The 22899-nt window shown below is 38.3% G+C and overlaps 1 protein-coding gene across 1 annotated transcript in view; it reads left to right on the forward strand.

Annotated features, from left to right (window-relative positions):
* The window catches only part of Atf-2 (Activating transcription factor-2), a 136220-nt gene that overhangs the window by 60072 nt on the left and 53249 nt on the right, over nucleotides 1-22899 (forward strand). Inside the window, exons 4-5 of the mRNA XM_067147599.2 lie at nucleotides 5727-5881; nucleotides 20949-21101. Of these exons, the coding sequence (XP_067003700.2) occupies nucleotides 5727-5881; nucleotides 20949-21101 (308 nt within the window). The remainder of the gene's footprint in view (nucleotides 1-5726; nucleotides 5882-20948; nucleotides 21102-22899) is intronic.

Here is a 22899-nt window from a genome sequence, read left to right on the forward strand (position 1 = left end):
GAAACAAGAAGAGGCTGTTAATGCTGATGAATTGGGAGACCCAGTTTTGAGGTCAGAGTTTGACAGAGACCTAAAACAAGGCACCTAGAATTGATGACATTCCCCCTGAATTACTGCCTTGGGAGAAACCAGCATGGTAAGGTTATTCCATTTAGTGTGTAAGATGTATGAGACAGGAGAGGTGCCATCTGATTTTTGGCAGAATGTGTTATACCTATTCCCAAGAAAGCCGATGCTGATAAGTGTGAAAACTATTGCACCATTAGTTTAGTATCTCATGCCTGCAAAATTTTAACATACAGTATATTATTTACAGAAGTATGGAAAGTCAAGTTGAAGCTGAGTTGGGAGAAGATCAATTTGGCTTCAGAAGAAATGTAGGAATACGTGAAGTTATCCTGACTTTAAGTCTGATCTTAGAGGATCAAATCAAGAAGGACAAGCCCACGTACACGCCATTCGTAGATCTAGAAAAGGCATTCGATAATGTTGATTGGACCAAGCTGTTTAAGATTCTGAAGGTGATTGGGATCACATACCGAGAACAAAGAATTATCTACAATCTGTATAAAAATCAGTGTGCAGTGATAAGAATCGAGGGCTTTGAAAAAGAAGCAGCAATCCAGAAAGGGGTGAGGCAAGGCTGCAGTTTGTCCCCCCTCCTTTTCAGTGTTTACATAGAACAGGCAGTAAAGGAAATCAAAGAGGAATTTGGAAAGGGAATCACAATCCAAGGAGAGGAAATCAAAACCTTGAGATTTGCCGATGTTATTGTTATTTTATCTGAGACTGCAGAAGATCTCGAGAAGTTGCTGAATAGAATGGACGAAGTCTAAAAGTAATGGAGTGCAGTCAAACAAAGGCAGGTGATGCAGGAAATATTAGATTAGGAAATTAAGTCTTAAAGGAAGTAAATGAATATTGTTACTTGGGTAGTAAAATAATTAATGATGGCAGAATTAAGGAGGACATAAAATGGAGACTAGCACAAGCAAGGAAGAGCTTTCTTAAGAAAAGAAATTTGCTCACTTCAAACATTGATGTAGGAATTAGAAAGATGTTTCTGAAGACTTTCATCTGGAGCGTGGCATTATATAGAAGTGAAACATGGACGATAACTAGCTCAGAAAGAAAGAGAAGAGAGGCTTTTGAAATGTGGTGTTACAGGAGAATGCTGAAGGTGAGATAGATCGAATCACAAATGAATAGATACTGAATCAAATTGGTGAGAGGAGATCGATCTGGCTACCTCCAAAAAGTGAGATAGATAGATCGAATCACAAATGAAGAGATATTGAATTGGTGAGAGGAGATCGATTTGGCTAAATTTCAGAGATGAGTTATTTATAAGGTTCCAGTATTTAATAGGTTGAACCTTATAAATAACTCATCTCTGTGATCTCAGTTCAATACGGAAACAACAATGAAACTCATATCTTTGGCTAAACTTGACGAGAAGAAGAGATAGAATGATAGGACACATCTTAAAGACACCCAGGACTTGTTCAGTTGGTTTTTGAAGGAAGTGTAGGTGGTAAGAACAGTAGGGGTAGAGCCACTTCCATCTAAACTGAAGGAACTAATCATCAATCTACAGACTGACAATACAACACAGTTTGAAACCACTAAGGTTAAAACGAAGCCAATTCTCTTGTTGTGATTACTTATGCAGGGATCTCCATTACCGCCAGCATTGTATAACCTGGCCACAGATTTCATTTTTGATGAGATAACAGAAGAAAACTTACTACAAGCATCTGGCAAATCAGTTTCTGCAGAATTGCCCCCTCTTAGTATTATTGGTTTCGCCGATGACACAGTCATTGTTGGCAAAAATAAAGAAGCAGCTCTTGAGTTGACACGCATTGCTATCACGTTGTTCCAGGAAATCAGTCTACAGATAAATGCCAACAAATGTGTGGGCATATGTATTGAAAAGGGGAAACTCGTGGACGGAGTGCTCGATATTCACGACAATTTTAGGATCAGTACTATTAAAGAAAGAGAAGAAATTTGATATCTTGGCATCACTTTTAACGAAACACTCGCCTTTGATGCGAACAATTCTTTAAAAACCTTGCACAAGAAGTTAAAGACAGATCAAAAGTTCATTGTTTTGAACAGTCAGCCCTACTCTCGTGTATGCTTTTCAGACCGCTGAAATTAGACAAGTACCACTTAGCTTCCTGAAAACTTATTACAAATTACAAGTAACAACTGAAAACTGCCGACAAAATGGTAAAGAGCTCCCTAAAGGAAATTTTGCAATTACCTATGGATACACCGATAGTGCTCTGTATTCTGATTTAAGATTCAAAGGCCTCGGATTTTTCAAAATAAGCTAGGAAGTACATCTGCAACAAATAAGCGCATGCAACGCTCTTCGCCGAGCCAGCAATAGCTACGTTTTAAAGATGCGTGATCTGACATCCGAAACGACGCATTGTCTACAGGCCCTCAACATCACAGATATTAACCGACTCCAATAAAGGCAGAGACCTTCCAAATCCAAGAAAAATCTGCCAAGAACTAAGAAGTCGTGAAATGGCAACTTGGTGCTCTTTGCCTGAGAAGGGGATCGGTGTAGAGTTGTATAAAGAATACACTCCGGCCATGTAATTGGATTAGGCATCACCAGGTACTTTCTTGTAGCGAATGGCGAGAGGCAATCAAGATGACATCAAATGTTTCTGCAGTACGAACTATCCCGGGCAGAACTCAGGACGGAAACGTCTGTTGCAGATGCGTCAGAGAAAAAGAAACACTGGCTCACGTTCTGGGTTCTTGCCCCTACGGCGAAGTACTGAGAAACTCACGTCACCACAAAATAAGATCACTGATTGCAGAAGAACTTCATCGCAAAAACTTCCGTGTATATGAAGAAGTCCATGGTTTGTCTACGACAGGGAGTACAAGACGAATTGACATATTTGCCTTTAAAAAAAACGACAAGAAAGACTTCGAGCACCATGGCGGCCATTCTACTGAAGTTCATCTTGAAAAGCAGAACATTTACACGCCCACCATTCCGCTCTACAAAAATAAATACCAGCTGAACGAAGTAGAGATTATCGGCCTAATGATTGGTGCTCGTGGCACAATACCTGCCTTGTTCGTAGAATTCTGGAAGAAGTTCGACCTGCCTATGAACAGCATCAAAAGAATAGTTACCACCACCATACGTGGATCTGTACACATCCTGAAATCTCACCTGTTCGGACCTCCATAACCTAAAAATATCCCTATGATTGCTATATTTGTATGTGATAAAAACATTATCTATCCTGATATGCTTTACTTTGTCCATTCTGGCAACCCGTAATTGCAGGAAGTCGTTGATTCGTTTAATAAATATATATAGACCAAGGTATGAATATGACAAGCAGATATAGGATACAATAGTTACGTAGAAATGAAGAGGTTTGCACAGGATAGGGTGGCATGGAGGGTTGCATCAAACCACTCTATGGACTGATGACTCAAATAACAATGATCTTTCCTGCTTTTAAAAGGTCTGCTCAAGCTTATTCATCTACTAATATCATTCTATGGCATCTCTCCACTGGCAGCTCAGAACATACCACTTAGTCTAACATCTTCTCTTCGTACTCCCAGACTTTGTATATTCTCGTGAGGTAAGTCATTCCACAGTGGCAGATTGACACCGTGTCAGAGAGTTTAACTCCAAATTGATCTTATATACAGTCTCTCAAGGGCAGATAGGGAGGACCTTGCTGGTCATGGGAGTACCGCAACATGATGCAAGGAGTCCATAGACACGTACTGTTTGTAGATCAGTGTTCTCTGGTTGGCTGTCTGGTTCCCCACCTCTTTATGCCAGGAGTAAAGCTGACATGTCTCACCAAAAGATTGATACGATATGCTCTCTCCCCTTGGTGCCACCATATTTGCACACAGTGTTCATCCATTGTAATACAAAACCAAGATTCATTGCTGAATATAGTGCGATAACGCTCATCATCAGTTTGTGCCTCCCAGTAATAAAATAGCTGCCTGTGCTGGTGTTTCTGCTCTGGTATTAATGGTAGCCTCTGTATGGGGCAGTGAACGTGTAATCCAGCTGATGCTGCATGTCAAGACATAAGGTTTTATGGAGTCCAGCAACCATGTTCGGATGGCAGACATGTATGTCATTGAATTGTGTAATGCTTCCTCCTTTACTGTGGTCTGTTTTGGTCAACCACCTTCATAGCAAGTGTGGGTGTCCTCTCAGACTCGTTGGTTCCAACATCAGCCCAGTGTGACATGCGAATGCCTCACTTGCCTGGCAGTTGCACAATACAACCACCTGGACTCATGGAGCCTTTCCTGTATGATTCCTCTCAAACACTGTCAGGAGGTGATAACAAATGTAAATTCATATCCTCACATACGTTGAGGTAATGCAACTATTGTCAAGAATTCCTCCAAGAATGGTAAGCTGCGTGTACCTTTGCAACAACATACCAGTCTTCCTGCCTATCCTCACATTCGTTGAGGTAATGCAACTATTTTCAGGAATTCCTCCAAGAATGGTAAGCTGCGTGTACCTTTGCAACAACATACCAGTCTTCCTGCCTATCTTAAATCTGACAGGGCCAGGAATCAAACCCAGCCTTTGAGTACAGCAACTAATAGTGCTAACCATTAACGTATGGAAATGAATTAAGTGGTGGTAATGTTGTCTGATTACATCTATGAGGCATACTCTATGTTTACTGGCCTTCCTTCACTATGTTGACTGTCTAACGCTCCACATATGCCTGATAACAATATCACTATTGTAGTAGTGGCACCCCTCATCAATTCTGGTAGCCGTTTTGCAACAGTAATTACTTGCATATCCATTGATAGTTTGTATGTTTACCAAGCTACCTCCAAATTGTACCATTCCTTCCGAGTGCTTAACTTATTTGTAATTTTGTCAGTGAGTGTATTAAGTTTATATTTCTAATACTAAGTTCTTCTCATGTCTCTCCATCCCGTACTCTCTCTTGGCGCATGTTACAATGTCTTATGAAACCTTATCAATCTTAGATCATATTAATTTCAATTATACACTCTAGAACAGGGAGAACATTTATAAGTGGGAAAAGAATATACTTGGTGTTAAACTTAACCATTGTGACTGCTATCATCACCTCTCCATTGTATTATGCTTCTGACTTGGTAATCATATTGTATGTATGTATGTACGTACGTGTGTGACCAAGGTGCTCCTTTGAAATGTTATGAAGACCAGCTTAAGAAGACTATGAATCGCACCAACATAAATGCTAACACTTGGGCAACACCTGCGCAAACCAGTGTTTATATATTCTTTGGCACAAATCTACTGCAGAAGGTTTCTCACTGTAGCAGCCAACGATGATGACGTTCTATGTATGCATGTATGTCTACACCTTAGTTCCATTTCCACATATCAATTGTATGTTTTATAAAAGTTCTTTAACCAAGCTCGATAGCTGTGGTCGCTTAAGTGCAGCCAGTATCCAGTATTCTAAAATAGTGGGTTCGAGCCCCACTGTCGGCAGCCCTGAATATTGTTTTCCGTGGTTTCCCATTTTCACATCAGGCAAATGCTGCGGCTGGACCTTAAATAAGGCCACGGCCGCTTCCTTCCCAGTTCTAGCCCTTTCCTGTCCCATCGTCGCCATAAGACCTATCTGTGTCGGTGCAACTTGCAAAATAAAAGGGATGTTTTTTATTAGTAAATTTTGTTCCAGGTGGACTCATCGTTGACTGTTCCATCAGGGACTGATGACACGTTACATACACCACATGTGTTCCCACACATCATTGAGGATCAGACTACCTCCCCAGTGCTTATATCTTCCACATCTGTCATCACTGAGAATTCCACACGGAAGTCACCTACCAGGTATGCTTGCAGGATTATAATATATCCTCATGTGGAGCTATTGTGTACAAATCTTGATTTTCTGGAACTTTCTAGCAGGTTTAATATTCCAGAAAACATTAACAGAAAGGAAGTTCTTAACCATCGATGCACCAAATATTGTCTTAGACGTTTGAGTTGTTTACCTCATGTCACTTAAGGTAGTATGGATTCAAACTAGAGACCTTTACTAAGGTGGCCAGCATTCCTGGAAACCTTAAAATCCAGGGTAAAAGTGAGAATTTCAAAACCTGGAAACAAACTGGGAGAAAACCTTGAATTTGCATTGAAAACCAGAATATTTCTGATAAATATCTTTATGTTAATAATGGAATGTGTAATACTTTTTTTGTTGAGAATACCAACCATATATTTACTTTACAAATGACACACACACTTTTTATTTTTCTCCAGCATGGTGATAAAACATTATTCAGCAGCTATTGTTATGCATAATGAAAGATAATCATTTTAAAGAAAAGGAACCATTGGTTTGACTAAACGATATGAGTACTGTATGTATAATCCAACTAAAATGCTCAGGTTGATCTTGGAGGCAATCCAGACAATGCATTTTCTGAGATACTCCTCTCTATTGGCAATGGAGTGATGAGAGGAAGTAACGGAATAATTATTCCGCCAGGTGAGATTTGTACGTCACATCCAAGGATCAATGACATCATCAACAAAGTATACCCCAGTATTCAAGAAATAAACCCGGGAGCAATACTATCTCCGACCAACGACAAAGCTAAAGCTTTCAAATAACACAACAGGTTATTAATGGCTCCGCCCTGTCAATATTATTTATTGTTTTCACCATAGCGAATAGAAAGAGGAGGAGAGCACTTCAACTCGCTTCCCATTACAGCAGTGGAGAAACTGGTTGCTACAGTGCAGAGATTTGCCATTGCAGCGCAACAGTCACTTTGGGTGAACAGATGGCATTGTTTATACTGGGTGTCCGTGTTTTTACTTGTAGCAGGAGTGATTTTTTGAGTGTAATAACTATATTTTGGTATATATTGAGTGTGAAAATGCTGTCGTGCTTAGTGCCGGGGTGTCGATCTGTTTACAGTTCAGGTGAAGGTAAACATTTGAGGCGTCTAGTATCAAAACCGGCCAAGTCACTCAAGGTATATTTTTCAATATTGATGAAAAACCTGTAGAGACAAAGCAATGATTGTCAGAAAAGATTTTTTTTTCACAGTTATATCCTTAATGGCTTAATATTTAAGTTCCACTGTTTTGAGAAATCTAACTCATAATTAACCCATCTGTTTTGTTAATTTAAATTTTGACTTGGCCGTTTTTGTTGCAATTTTATACAATTTCAGTCTGTTTTTGTAAAACTGTATTCTTTTTAAATTCCAAACTCTTGTGAAAAAAGGCAATTAAATGAAAAATTGACATTTTAATTACTTTTCTTTATTGCAATTAAAAAAAGCATTTCAGCATAAATGAGATGATAATAAATGAAGAAGAACATCATAAAGCTGAGGAGAATACAAAATAGGATTTCTCTCACCAAAAGTTTATAGTTTACTTAGATCTTGAACACAGTAAAATAAAATGATCATCAATAATAGTCACTTATGTTAATAGAATCATTATTAAGATAGGTACTGTTCAAACATACTAAGTAATATTGTTATTGAAAAGTCTTCAATTTGCTCTCATTTATAATACAATATCAGGCATTTCTTGTGGACTATTGATGCAGACTTCAGAGACGGTGATGGAACTCTCATGACCAACGAAAGCTGTTTCACTTGCTAATATTACAGTTTTATAAAACTGCAGTGCTGGAAGATCTTGCTATGTTGGGCCAAAGTGGTTCTGCAGGAGATTTTTTTATGTCTTTTGTTTTAGAGGCAGGAAGAGTAATTCCTTTGATCACTGTTTGAGGTGTCATTTGAGCCAGCGATTTTCCTCTTTTACACAGACTTTGGTACTTCCCAAGATCATTATTGTAAAATACCTCACCTTTTACACGAACAGAATTTTGTGCCTTCTCCGTATTCTTCATAATAATCCTTTTGGTTTTAGCTAATGGAAAATGCCATTGAGAAGGAGGCTTCAACACATTAGCAGCCTGTGATTTCCAATCATTGAACTCACAAGCCACACCCAGATGAAAAACAGTTCCATGATTAGATAATATCTCTTCATATTCATCAGGATCTGTAAGGATGTCATGCCTCCTAACTTCTTTTTCAATTCTCCCAAAAGGACGGTCTGGAGGTAGAAATGAATGGCCTACAATTGGGAAAATTATCTGTATTTCTGTGACCGAGTCAGGAGCATTAGTCAGAAACCAATTTGAGACCATTCCTACAACAGTGCTGTCTTATTTTGACCTGCACATCCATCTGCTACCAGTTGAAGAGTGGTAATTCCACTGAAGTCAGTATTGTTTAGACGATGATATAAAGCTGATGCAATGGCATTGGAATTCTTTGCAAGCTCTGTTTCATTCCAGGAATAAATAAATACATTGTCCTTAGTCATTGATGCTCTTGAATGGCCTTGAACTATTGTGAAATTGTACACTGACAATTGCCTGCTCTAATATACTGCTTGGTCTGGGATACGGGGCAGAGAAAAATTCTTCTGGCAATCAAAAGAGAAAATCAGTAAACCAGCTTTATTCTCCCTCAAAAGGCTATAAAATGCTTTAGCCCTAGCACTGTGAATTTTTTTCTCTAAGATCAAGGTGTTTCTCTTTTCTGCGTCAGTCTCTGTCTTGAGTATTTCTTCAAACTGCAAACAGTTTGAGCGTACATCGGTTCTGGGTGTTCCAAATCCAATATTAAATCTGGTATTGAAAAATGTTTCTGACTTTCCTTCACTTTTAGCTCTGTAGCTGCTTGTACATTATACATTCGCCACATCTTCTTGATATTCAGATCACTACGTACATAAACACGGACCGATGATTTAGACCTACAATAGTGCGACTCAATACATTTTAACATCTTTATAAACGTGATGACCGAATTCTGTCTGGAAATGTATTTATTTTCCTTCCTGTTTCCACCCCTGTTTTCTTTCAGAGAAGTTCCTGTGGTAAGGAATCTTGTAGCAACACCTTGAATTTGATGTTTCCCTAAGCCTAATATATCCGTGAAAACTTCCCTGCAGACTTGAACTTTGTAGTTCGATGTTCCCACATAATATTTCAGAGATAATGACTTCGGTGTCCGATCTCCTTGTCTTGGACGATGTTTGGTGACTCGTGAAGTCTCTAAATATTTCAAGATAAAAGCGTCTTGTTTCAACTTGTCACTAGATGCATAGAACTGTTTGTGGAATATTCTTGCTTCTTGCATTGTCAAAGACTTGCAGTTGAATGTTCCTTTCACAGGATGGTGACATGAAGGAAGTTTAGGTGGCTCACTTGCAGAATACCTGTGGCAGAAGATTAATTTTTAATTTCTGATGCTATATTATTATTATTATTATTATTATTATTATTATTATTATTATTATTATTATTATTATTATTATTATTATTATTATTATTATTATTATTGCTATGGTTTTTAATGTGAGTTAGAACACACACTCACACAAACATGCATAGTTAGATCATCTTATTTTCTTCTCAAATGTGCTCATTTGAATTCTTTTTTAATCTCGAAAAATGAAACACAGAAACCCATATTTTAGGTTTGACAGCTCTGTGAGGCTAATTTCTGAAAATACATCAGCCTAAAATCAACCTAACTGCTTCAAGAATCGAACGAGAAACTTCAATAATCTGTAGTAAAATAAAATGAAATATTATTCTTACCGCTCTCGCTTTCGTTGTTGTGATTTCCACTGTGACGTATCTCTTGTTCTCTTTCTTGCACTTGATCTGGGGGTTTCATTTATTGATGTTTCCATTATGTGGCACAAGGTATGAAAGTAAATTTTTCAGTTCACCACTCGGAACAATATCCATGTTACAGCACACAATAATGACAAAATACGAGCACACCAGAAATAGGATTGCTTTGGCGCCAATGTCGGTAAGAAGCCCACGAATACGTAAATCAGTGTTGCAAACGAACAAAAAACACAATATTATGACTTCAAAGAATATACATTACAAGGAACGATTTTGCCTACTGATATTATCACATTGTTGCTTAATGTAAAAACACATGATTCCAGACAATAATGCTGCATCATGAAGATTGTCGCTCGTTCCTTGACTTGGCCGGTTTCGAATTCACTGCCTGCATGGCTTGGCCGATTCTGTTGCATGACCGAGAATTCAGTGCTCTATAACATGAAGACATGGACGATTTTAAAGCATATTCTTGTTTCACCTGATAGTGCTATACTTCTACTTCAAATTGATAACCTTAACTCATTTTCGTAAATTTTGTGACTTGGCCGGTTTTGATACTAGACGCCTCATTTCTTCTCTCCACCTGAAAATGAAGAGTATTTCTCTCAGTGGGCCAGAGTGATCCCAGGAAAAGACGTGCATCTTACGCGTAGGTCTAGGATTTGTGTGTCATTTTTCGAAAGATAGACTCGTTTATTATTAATGGGGAAAAGATTGAAATTCCGAGAATATGGTGGAGCTTAAAGCCAGGAGCTGTCCCTCACATTTTTCCTAACTTACCATCCTATTTAAGCAAGTCCCTGAAAATTTAAAAACCCCCATTGAAACGAGAGTTACCTAAAGAACTTGTTGGCAATGACAATACTAACAGTTGTAGCTTAGAATGTATTGAACTAAATTTTTCCTCGACATCAAAAATACTTAATAGTGACGATAATTTACGGTTTACCCTGTAAAGTAGCTGATAGTGATAATAATAATTTTGTGTGGCTATTTCTAGCCGGGTGCAGCCCTTGTAAGACAGACCCTCTGATGAGGGTGGGTGACATCTGCCATATGTAGGTAACTGCATGTTATTGTGATGGAGGATAGTGTTATGTGTGGTGTGTGAGTTGCAGGGATGTTGGGGACAGCACAAATACCCACCCCCCGAGCCATTGGAATTGCCCAGTGAAGGTTAAAATCCCCAACCCAGCCGGGAATCGAACTCGGGACCCTCAGAACCAAAGACCAGTACGCTGACCATTCAGCCAACGAATCGGACGCTGATAGTGATGCAGATGCTTCTAGAACTGTTCTAAATTTCAGGAGACAAGTTAAAAGCCTTGGTAGGAATTTAATTAGAAGCAAAAAGGAAATTAGTTGCATGCACAGCTAAATTAAAGCAGGTTGCAAATAAAGTCAATGTGTCAAGTGAAGCTGAAGACAGTCAAGTTCCTGAGCAAGAAACAAAAAAAAAAAAAAAATTGTGGACACAATGCTAAAAAAATGTAGCACCAGCCCGAAAGGTATGCACTATTCTAATGAATTTATAATAGATAGTTTGCTTTTGAAAATCAAATCCCCTAAGGGTTACAGACGTTGTTTGAAACATGAGTTGCTTCCTCTCCCTACCGAAGTTCATTTGATACTACTATGCAAAGGGTTCAAATGTAATTATGGTATTAATGGAATGCAATTAAAGATTTTTATTTAAACGAGCAAGACGAAAACAAGCGACTAGGTATAGTGAATTTTGATGAAGTGAAATTGAGAGAAGACATTAGATTTAATACAACTACACTGACAGTTGACGGATTTGTTGATTTAGGAGATGAAACTTCCTACGACAAAAAGAACGTCCTTGTCAATCACGTGCTTGTATTTTTGTCCCTTTGTTGCACAGCTGGATCCAGCCGGTAGCAGTGTATGCTAGCAAGAATGCAACTCCTGGAGAACTATTGTCAAAAATAATAATTCAGGTCATAATTCAGTTGGAACAAGCTGGGGTGAAAGTAATTGGTTTTACGTGTGATGGAAGTCAGTGTAATAAAAGGGTGTGGATGAATTTGAAAATTCAGGGAAGAATGATAAAATAAAATGCTCCATTGAAAACCCAGCAGATCATCAAGGGCGAGTGTGGGCATTTTCTGATTCCATGCACATTTTGAAGTGCATACATAATTATTTCCACGATAACGTTCTTTTGCTGTATAAAAGCAAAGAGGTGAATTGCAGCTTTTATAGACAGTTATATCAAATTGACACTTCTTCTGAGTTCGCTGATCTTCGAAGTTGCCCGAAGATAACATCCTCTCACATAGACCCAACCTCATTTCAGAGGATGAACGCCAGGTTAGTTTTTAAGTTATTCAGTAATAGTGTAGCTGACGCACTTAAGCTGTTTAAAGAAATCAAGCATAATGAATTCAGTGTTAGTGAGCACACAGAAATTTTCACATGAGAAATCAATAATCTTGCAGATGCCCTTAACTCCACATAGCCCGTAAAAGGGCTTTATAAAGATTCTCACACAAAATATTGCTGGAATTTTTAGAAAACATCACATCTCAGAAAAACACATTTGCATCTTCAAGAAATTTGGAATTATTAAGAGTAACCTTGAAAAGTACTCTGGAAATGTCGGACTACTTTTGGAGCAGAGGATTTAGGAATGTCCTGGCGGTAAAATTTAATCAAGATCATTTGGAGCGCCATTTCGGTATTTTGTGTTCTCTTAGTTGTGACGATCACCCTTCCACTGTGGACTTTTTACATTTACACATGCTGCAGTCTGTGTATATACTGTACCTACCAAACTCACCTTAAATTCGACCGCAAATTGCGAGTCAGTGATAGATCACCCCCCTCACTTCATTTGTTAGTCATATCCGTGCAGTGGCTAAAGAAAGTGAAGGTAAGAATAAAGAAATTAAAGATTCAGAAGAGGTCAAAATTAAAGAATAAAATAGTACTTAGTGAGTGGGAAAATGAAATAACTCTTCCTTACGAGGGAAACCTCACAAAACAGAATTTAGTGTTTCACTTGGCAGGCTACATAGTAAGAAAAAGTGACAAATATGTTGACTACTTAGATTGTGCTCGCACCCTTTGTAGTAAACAGCCGCCTTAGCTTCCACCAACAACATTTAAAAAGCGAAGTCACCTCCGTACAGGCCATGAAGGCCCTTGGAGGAGTGGAAGGTAAAGGCTTCCACCGTTGTTAACCTCAGCACGTGATGGGGTAGAGTGGTTAGCTCTACTCCTGGCCGCCTTTGCCCCCAGGAATTAACCTGGTACTCATTTTTGGTGTAGGCTAAGTGAACCTCGGGGCCATATGCACCTCCGGAAGTGGAAATCTTGTTTCTTAAATTTTACGACTTCCTGGTGAGGATTCGAACCCATGTCCTTCCGGGCGAACCGAGCACACCTTTACCGCCTTGGTCAGGCAGCCCCTACTGGCAACATTTACCCTCATTAAAGATTATGGAACAAAGAAAGGCTTGCGATACTTGACTTATCCTTCACGGTGTGTGTTTAAGTTGCTATTGCAAGTAGAAGAGATCGTCTCAGAAAAATAGCGATCAGAACAAAATTTATGGGGTGATATATGTTTTGCATGTTTGGACAGCATAGATTCTGTAGTTGTCCAACCCACAGACTTTGGATACAACAAATATGACCTTGTGGGAAACTTAGTGTTTCATTACATTAAGTGCCAATTCTTCTTCCATACAAAAGAAATAAGGAAAGAGCTGCTACCGTCCAAATCAGCGAAATCGTCCCGGAAGTTCTCCCAGGTTCCAGACGATTAACTCTTTCGAGGGTGAGTTAAAACTTTTTGTATATGTCTTAGATAATGTGAAATGCATAATAGTTTCAACTATATCTCAATACTTTGTAAGTCATTTCAGAATTACTGATGTTCAAATCTTTTCAGCCATTAAATTAGTGTGTTTACCAGCTTCATCTATTCAAATATGTCATTCTGGCAACTGGAAGTTTTAGAGATTTTATTTTGTGTACGTTTTGTATAGTGCGAGCAGCGCTGTTCATCCATAGCTACACTAGCACAGTCTGCCGCCACTGCCTATTGACTACAAGAGAGCACTCACTTCCTCTTTCAATACCCTATATTTTCACTAAAACATAGTTAATCTACATTATTCATACCTGTTTTGAGAAATTTATACCATTCTCTTCATCAGCAATATCATAAAAAACTTGCAAAACATCCTTACTTTCTAGGACCCAAGACAAAAATTACAATTAGTGAACATGTGCTGTTATAAATCTAAAAACTTAGTGCTAAAATACAGTTTTCTTAAAGATGATATTTTCAGGATATAATTCCTTAAATGTTGATGCATCCGTGCTTGAAATTAATGTTAAAAGAACCACTTGATAGCTTGTGAAATGCAGCACCAATATTATTTGGTGAAAAATCAGAAGGTTGTGAACCTATGAAGATACATAACAGTGAATGCTTAATGTCATTAAACAAAATGCATTTCAAGGCCACCTGTAATGAATTTTGAGAGGTCATTGAAGAATGATACATTTCACACCAACCTATTTAGGAGCCCGGTGTTAACCTATGGGCTTGAGATTATAGGAGAATTCCTGAGTGTGAAGCAGTTAGAGGATCTGGAAAAGATAAAATCGAGATAGGCTATCTAAAGCGAGTCCTGAGTGTATGAAAGACGACAAGATCGCGTCTTGTTGACGAACCTGCAAGGGAAACCTTCCTCTTTGAGGACCTGAGATACAATCTTATTTTACCAGCAGGTGTTTCATATGATTAACTTATGCATAAGCTAAAAGGAAAGAAAGAGGGGCATTTGGGATGACTTCTACTTGACGGAGGCCATGACAGATTGGAGATGGACGGAAACAGGCTACCAGCCGAGATATATAGTCACAAGATTGGCTGTTCACAGTTTCCATTTCAAGTTGTGTAGGAATAAAGTATTCTATGAACCAGACATAAACTGTGTATGTAGGCTATGTGACCAAGTATGCGAAAGATACCATATTCAGAAGTTTTCCTCAAGGATCTGTTCAGTAAGTGAGTAGATCAAGGACTATCACTAATGCAACCGGACGAGTTGGCCGTGCAGTTAGGGGTGCGCAGCTGTGAGCTTGCATCCAGGAGATAATGAGTTCGAACCCCACTGTCGGCAGCCATAAAGATGGTTTTCCGTGGTTCCCCCCTTTTTCACATCAGGTAAATGCTGGAACTGTACCTAAATTGATGATGATGTTTGTCATTTAAAGAGGCCTAACATCTAGGTCATCGGCCATGTACCTAATTAAGACCACGGCTGCTTCCTTCCCACTCCTAGGCTTTCCCTATCCCATCGTCGCCTTAAGACCTATCTGTGTTGGTGCAATGTAAAGCAAATTGTAAGAGGAAAAAAAGAAAACACTTATGCAGAGCGCATTAGTCATCTTATTATAACTACTGTGATAGCTAATATGTGTTAAGTTACAGGCACTGTATGGAATTGCTTGTAAAATTTTCCACTGGTGATTAATGAAAGGTTTCCTCTGTGCACATTTGTGCACAATAAAACTATTATTATAACAGGTCTAATCTTTCTCAGTTAATCCTTTTATTTTTTATTCTAGGGATTCCAAACAGAAATGTATGAACCTCTTTACTGAAGTAAAGTTCTTGAACATGATCAATCAGTCACTACTGATCTGCATTTAGGGCAGTCGCCCAGATGGCAGATTCCCTATCTGTTGTTTTCCTAGCCTTTTCTTAAATGATTGCAAAGAAATTGGAAATTTATTGAACATCTCCCTTGGTAAGTTATTCCAATCGCTAACTCCCCTCCCTATAAACGAATATTTGCCCCAATTTGTCCTCTTGAATTCCAACTTTATCTTCATATTGTGATCTTTCCTACTTTTAAAGACACCATTCAAACTTATTCATCTACTGATGTCCTCCCATACCATCTCTCCACTGACAGCTTGGAACATACCACTTATGATATAGATGTTGATTCCCATAGCGAAGGTGTGCTAAGTACCAACTGACGAGCCCAACTTAGCACACAAGGGCGAAATGCAGGCAACCAAGAATGAGTTAGCTGGAAAATTTATAATGTCCAATAATGGACCATTACATTGGTATTATAAATTTACTCATTCAGGACAAATATTTTATGTTCAACATCTATATCATCTGATGGCCAGGCAGGCATCAATTTTTGGAAATGAGACATAGCTCTCATAGTGCATTGGCACTGCTGGTGGCTTCAAGTAGCCTATGCAGTGGCCTCCTCGGTATGCACTAGCCTTGCATCTTGGGAGGTGTGCTAAGTACCAACTAACAAGCCCAGCTTAGCACACGAGGGCGAAATGCAGGCAACCAAGAATGAGTTAGCTGGAAAATTTATAATGTCCAATAACGGACCATTACATTGGTATTACATACCACTTAGTCGAGCAGCTCGTCTCCTTTCTCCCAAGTCTTCCCAGACCAAACTTTACAACATTTTTGTAACGCTACTCTTTTGTCAGAAATCACCCAGAACAAATTGAGCTGCTTTTCTTTGGATTTTTTCCAGTTCCTGAATCAAGTAATCCTGGTAAGCGTCCCATACACTGGAACCATACTCTACCGGGCGAGTTGGCCGTGCGCGTAGAGGCGCGCGGCTGTGAGCTTGCATCCGGGAGATAGTAGGTTCGAATCCCACTATCGGCAGCCCTGAAGATGGTTTTCCGTGGTTTCCCATTTTCACACCAGGCAAATGCTGGGGCTGTACCTTAATTAAGGCCATGGCCGCTTCCTTCCAACTCCTAGGCCTTTCCTATCCTATCGTCGCCATAAGACCTATCTGTGTCAGTGCGACGTAAAGCCCCTAGCAAAAAAAAAAAAAACCATACTCTAGTTGGGGTCTCACCAGAGACAAATATGCTCTCTCCTTTACATCCGTACTATAACCCCTAAATACTCTCATAACCATGTGCAGAGATGTGTACTCTTTGTTTACAGTCATATTTATATGATTACCCCAATGAAGATCTTTCCTTATATTAATACCTAGGTATTTACAATGATCCCCAAAGGGAACTTTCACCCCATCAATGCAGTAATTAAAACTGAGAGGATTTTTCGTATTTGTGAAACTCACAACCTGACTTTTATCCCCGTTTATCATCATACCATTGCTTACTGTCCATCTCACAACATTATTAAGGTCATTTTGCAGTTGCTCACAATTTTATAACTTATTTATTACTCTGTACAGAATAACATCATCTGCGAAAAGCCTTATCTCTGATTCCACTTCTTTACACATATCATTGATATATATATATATATATATATAAGAAAACATAAAGGTCCAGTAATACTGCATTGAGGAATTCCCCTCTTAATTTTTATAGGGACAGATAAAGCTTCACCTACTCTAATTCTCTGAGTTCTATTTTCTAGAAACAGAGCCACCCATTCAGTCCCTCTTTTGTCAAGTCCAATTGCACCCATTTTTGCCAGTAGTCTCCCATGATCTACCCTATCAAATTCCTTAGAGAGGTCAATCGCGATACAGTCTAATTGATCTCCTGAATCCAGGATATCTGCTATATCTTGCTGGAATCCTACAAGTTGGGCTTCAGTGGAATAACCTTTCCTAAACCCAAACTGCCTTCTATCAAACCAGTTATTAATTTTGCAAACTTGTCTTATATAATCAGAAAGAATGCTTTACCAAAGCTTACATACAATGCATGTTAAACTGACTGGCCTGTAATTTTCAGCTTTATGTCTATCACCCTTTCCTTTATATACAGGGGCTACTATAGCAACTCTCCATTCATTTGGTAAAGTTCCTTCATGCAAACAATAATCAAACAAGTACTTCAGATCAGATATGGTACTATATCCCAACCCATTGTCTTTAGTATATCCCCTGAAACCTTATCAATTCCAGCTGCTTTTCTAGTTTTCAACTTTTGTATCTTACTGTAAATGTCATTGCTGTCATAGGTAAATTTTAATACTTGTTTAGTATTAGTCACCTCTTCTATCTGGACATTATCCTTGTAACCAACAATCTTTACATATTGCTGACTGAATACTTCTGCCTTTTGAAGATCCTCGCTTACACACTCCCCTTGTTCATTAATGATTCCTGGAATGTCCTTCTTGGAATCTTTTTCTGCCTTAAAGTACCTATACATACTCTTCCATATTTCACTAAAATTAGTGTGGCCACCAATTATGCTTGCCATCATGTTATCCCTAGCTGACTTCTTTGCTAGATTCAATTTCCTAGTAAGTTCCTTCAATTTCTCCTTACTTCCACAGCCATTTCTAACTCTATTTCTTTCCAACCTGCACCTCCTTCTTAGTCTCTGATATCCGTCATACTATAGTCTGACCCATTAGGAATTCATTCACCCCGTGGGGTTCTTTTGGGTTATCTTCCGACCTAAGTTTATAAACTGATTTCAATGTAATATTGACAGGTTTATTATCATGAAATTTCCCAAATCCAGTCATTACAGTCATTTGTTCCTGTCCATGTTGGTGCTGCTGCTGCTGCTGCATGGGTGTATCTCGCATTACCTGTTGTCAGTGGTCCCTTGGGCTCAAAGCAGATTTCTTTCATCACTTTCACTTGAAGATGAATTATTTTTACTTTGCATAAATTCATGATCACTCTCAACATCATTATTCTCAAGCCAGTCATATCATCCACACCAGTTCACAATGCTGCTATGTTTGTTCATAAACATGACTCAAGTGAAGGAAATGAGGATCGTCTTTTTTTGCATTTTGGAAGACTTACCCTTTACAATATGAAATCAAGTTGGGTAGCATCTGCCACCTCTTGGCCACATTTGAAAATTAATAGAACATGCCTAACTGGATTGGTAACCATATAAATGAGCCTGTAAGTAGACTGTGTGCTCAGATGGATATGCCCATCGTGGTATGTTCCTACCTTTCAATTGTTTGACAGAACACACTGTCGATGTATAGAAGGTCGTTAAGGAAAAGGCACAAATAAAGGAAGAACAGACTGGTTTTAGATTCAGGAGATCAACAGTAAAGCCTGTTTTTATTATCACATGAAACATCAAAAAGCACACAGGTACATGGAAAGGATATTACAATGAACTGTTTAAGACAAGGTCTATGATGGTGTTTTCAGAATGAAATTGTGAAAAAAACTGGAGCAGAAAGGTAATGGAAAAGAAGCAATGACTACTGATATCAGAACTGTACGCACTTAAGGAGCAGTCATATCAAAAAGGTTTAAACAAATTGTTTTGAAATTGAAACTGGTCAAAGATATGGAAATGTACTCTTTACCTTTACTGTTAATACAGATTGGAAATCAAAATACTGGATGCAAAAATTTATCATGCAAAATCAATATTTTTGTACTGAATAGGTGGACAATATTTGTAAATTCTTGCTAAGAATTTTTAACTGAATTAGTTTACCTGACGCACAATTTTGTAATCAAGTCCCTCTTCAAAATTGCACTTAATGTTATTTTATTGGCTTCATGAAAATTATCAAGGCTGTACAAAGACAAAGCATAACAAAGGCAAATAACATGGTTATACAATTGCTGATAAAAGATAGAAAAAGAGTAGAAATGATTAAGGACAAAAACACATTGTTACGTAGTATATAAGTGATTTAGTACAGTAATATCGTGACAGATTCCTTTATTGCTGAGATTGCAATTTCTTTCATGGTATTATTTGGGATATGTAACAGTTTACAGGTCTTCACAAAAAGACTTTGTATTGTTCCACGAACATTCACCATCAATCCAATCACGTCAATACGTTCAAGGTTGTGCTTATTTTATAGTAGGGAACTGTAGGTTTGTAAATATTATTTTCATAGTCAAACTCCTGTGGCTGGTCTGAACTCATTTCAAACCTAACAGTTGAATCTAGTATACAGCAGTTTTTAAGTGAGCTTTAAAGGCTATGGTGTCCATTCGCTTCGTGCTCCTTTGTATAGTGATTCCAGAAACTTCCTCATGAGTGGTATATCCTCTCTTTTGTAAAGAGTCAGCTAGCATATGATGGATGGTATGGTGATCGGTATTCCACCGAGTTTCACCATGCGGGCAAAAGCCAAGGACCTTCTTAATGTTCTTAAATATTCATGAGCAATATTTTTGTACTGAATAGGTGGACAATATTTGTAAATTCTTGCTAAGTCTTGTATAATCTCTCTTTTAAACTGTATGACATTAATATATTTATTCTCTTTACCCCATTATTTTCTTTTTGAAGATTTGTTGTTTTTCTCTATTGAACACAAGGATGTATCTGAATGGTATTTTTTGGTTAAGGACAAGTAATAGAAAGGACAAATTATGTTTAATCAAGTCATATATTGATTGATAGGGACATGAATAGGAGGAACACATAATAGGATAAATGCAATTACAGGTCAGTAAGGGAAGAGAGAGCAAAAGGGGGAGACGGGGCAAACTTGAAAACACTAAAGGACAATCTCCACATCTTTGTAAAATGGCATTTTCACATTCTCTCTTCATATATCCCAGTTCTTCCCCCATTAAGACTAAGGATCTGTCGAGTGAATGCAGTAGGGTCTTCAAACAGGGTTAGGACATAGTTGTAAATGCTGATGATTCTCACATGCAGTGTTCCAATGTGCTTGAGGGAGAGCAATTGTTCTTCTGAAAGATACAAATTTGAATATTCATATTGTTGACAATCATACTGAGTGCTGTTTTTCTCCTTTTCACTCTAAGAAAATGCTGAGATGTTATCAGGAATAGTTTTGAGGTACAATTCTCAGCCCATATCCCAATAACTGCTAATACATTCACAGTTTTTTTTGTTCATAGGAGTGGTGACCACAGTGTACAGTAGGTACCTAGTTCTTAAGTGAATCAGAAATATACTATTTTTATTGCTTTTGATGAGTCATTGATCGCACACACATTTGTTAATGTTTCTATTATAGGACTGTAGATATAAAACCACACCCAGGCAACTGGAGTGGGACATTGATGATGTTGATGATGATGATGACTAGATATAAATTTAGAATTCAAGAAATAGGCTCGTCACCATTAATGGTGGACCTTTAAAGATTATTTTAGCCGGACAGTTTGCTAACCTTAAGGTTATAAATACAAGGAACAGTTTTGTTTTTATGTGTTAAGTAACTGCATATAAATTTTCATTTTTTATGTTTTTTTGTTTCAGAGAAGAGCTGGATCATTCATTGCACCCATCATCTACTGCAGGGGTTGGCAATGGTAATAGTGAAGTTCGTTCTCAACATCAGAGAAGTACAGTGAAGGTGGTACGACAGGAGGCTGACACATCACAACAGAGAATTGTAACACAGCAGCTATTGTAGGTAGCATATGAAGTATATTAATCACAGTAATCAGTGATTTCTCTGTTTAAAATAGATTGCATTCCCATTTTCAAAGCTCTGCAATTTGTGTTCACAGACAGCGTTATAGGTTTCTTGTGTAAAGGCTTTTAAGCTCTTCACAGTTTAATATATATAGTCAAGAATTAATAATAATAATAATGTGAGCCTCTGTGGCTCAGACGGCAGCATGTCGGCCGCTCACCACTGGATACTGTGGTTCAAATCCCAGTCACTCCATGTGAGATTTGTGCTGGACAAAGCGGAGGCGGGACAGGTTTTTCTCCGGATACTCCGGTTTTACCTGTCATCTTTCATTCCAGCAACACTCTCCATTCTCATTTCAGAACATCTATCAGGCATTAATAAAAATCACTTTGGGAGTGGCGACCCCATCGTACTAATAGCCTATATCTGATTCATTCATTACATCCCTGACCCGGTCAATGACTGGAAAACAGGTTGTAGGTTTTCAATAATAATGTCACAATGGTCAGAGATCAGACTGGCAAAAATCAAGCAAGAGTTCAAGAAAAACAATACTAGGAGCTTTTACAGAACCTTTAAAGAAGAACTGACGAGTTATAGGGCACTCACTCTATGTTTTAAGCAGCCAGATGGAACTTTAGGAACAAATAATGAAGAAAACTATAACCTTTTGGCAGATCACTTCAAAGTCCTTCTAAATTGCAAACCTCCTACTGACCAACTCACTTTTGAAACATCAGAACCAAATTCTGATTCTGAGCCTCCAACAATAGAAGAAGTTGAACAGATAATACACGAGTTAGAAAACAACAAAGCTTCAGGGAAAGATGGTTATAATTGACAAAATGTGGAAACTAGGTGACAGAAATCTCTCAGAAGATCCATAAAATTCTTACAGATATCTGGACCAGTTGCTATTTGCTTTGCGTCGCACCAACACAGATAGGTCTTATGGCGACGATGGGAAAGGAGAGGCCTAGGAATGGGAAGGAAGCGGCCATGGCCTTAATTAAGGTATAGCCCCAGCATTTGCCTGGTGTGAAAATGGGAAAGCACTGAAAACCATCTTCAGGGCTGCCAACAGTGGGGTTCGAACCCACTATCTCCCGATTACTGGATACTGTTAGGCATAGATATCAAGGATAATTTAAAAGGCATAGATATCAAGGATAATTTAATGTCATCTTCAATACGGAACAATAATGAGAGTTGTTACTTGTAATACTGGATACTGGCCGCACTTAAGCGACTGCAGCTATCGAGCTCGGTATCTGGACCAGTGAAACAATTCCTGAAGACTGGAAGTGTGCAATAATTCACCCATTACATAAGAAAGGGGATAAAACTAACATAAATAACTACAGAGGTATTTCCCTAACAGCAGTCACCTACAAAATTCTTTCAAAACTCCTACTCAAGAGACTTGCGAAATACAAACAGATTGGAGAATATCAGGCAGGGTTCAGGAAAGGCAAGTCATGCACAAAACAGATTCTTAACCTCAAGACCATCCTACAAATTCATAAAAGCAGGCTAATGGTTATTACTTTTGTGGACTTCAAAGAGGCATATGACTATACATAGACCAACACTTTTCTGTGCACTGGAAGAATTCAAAGTAAACAAGAACACAAGAGAATTAATCAAGCAAACACTAACAGGTACCAGTTCCAAGGTTAAATTCTTAGGGGAATTGTCTGAACCATTTGATGTTAAAACAGGAGTCCGATAAGGAGATGGGTTGTCCCCTTTATTGTTTAATCTTGTTTTGGAAAAAGTGATTAGGAC

The sequence above is a fragment of the Anabrus simplex genome, chromosome 5 (genome assembly GCF_040414725.1).
Source record: "Anabrus simplex isolate iqAnaSimp1 chromosome 5, ASM4041472v1, whole genome shotgun sequence".
Classification (NCBI taxonomy): domain Eukaryota; kingdom Metazoa; phylum Arthropoda; class Insecta; order Orthoptera; family Tettigoniidae; genus Anabrus; species Anabrus simplex.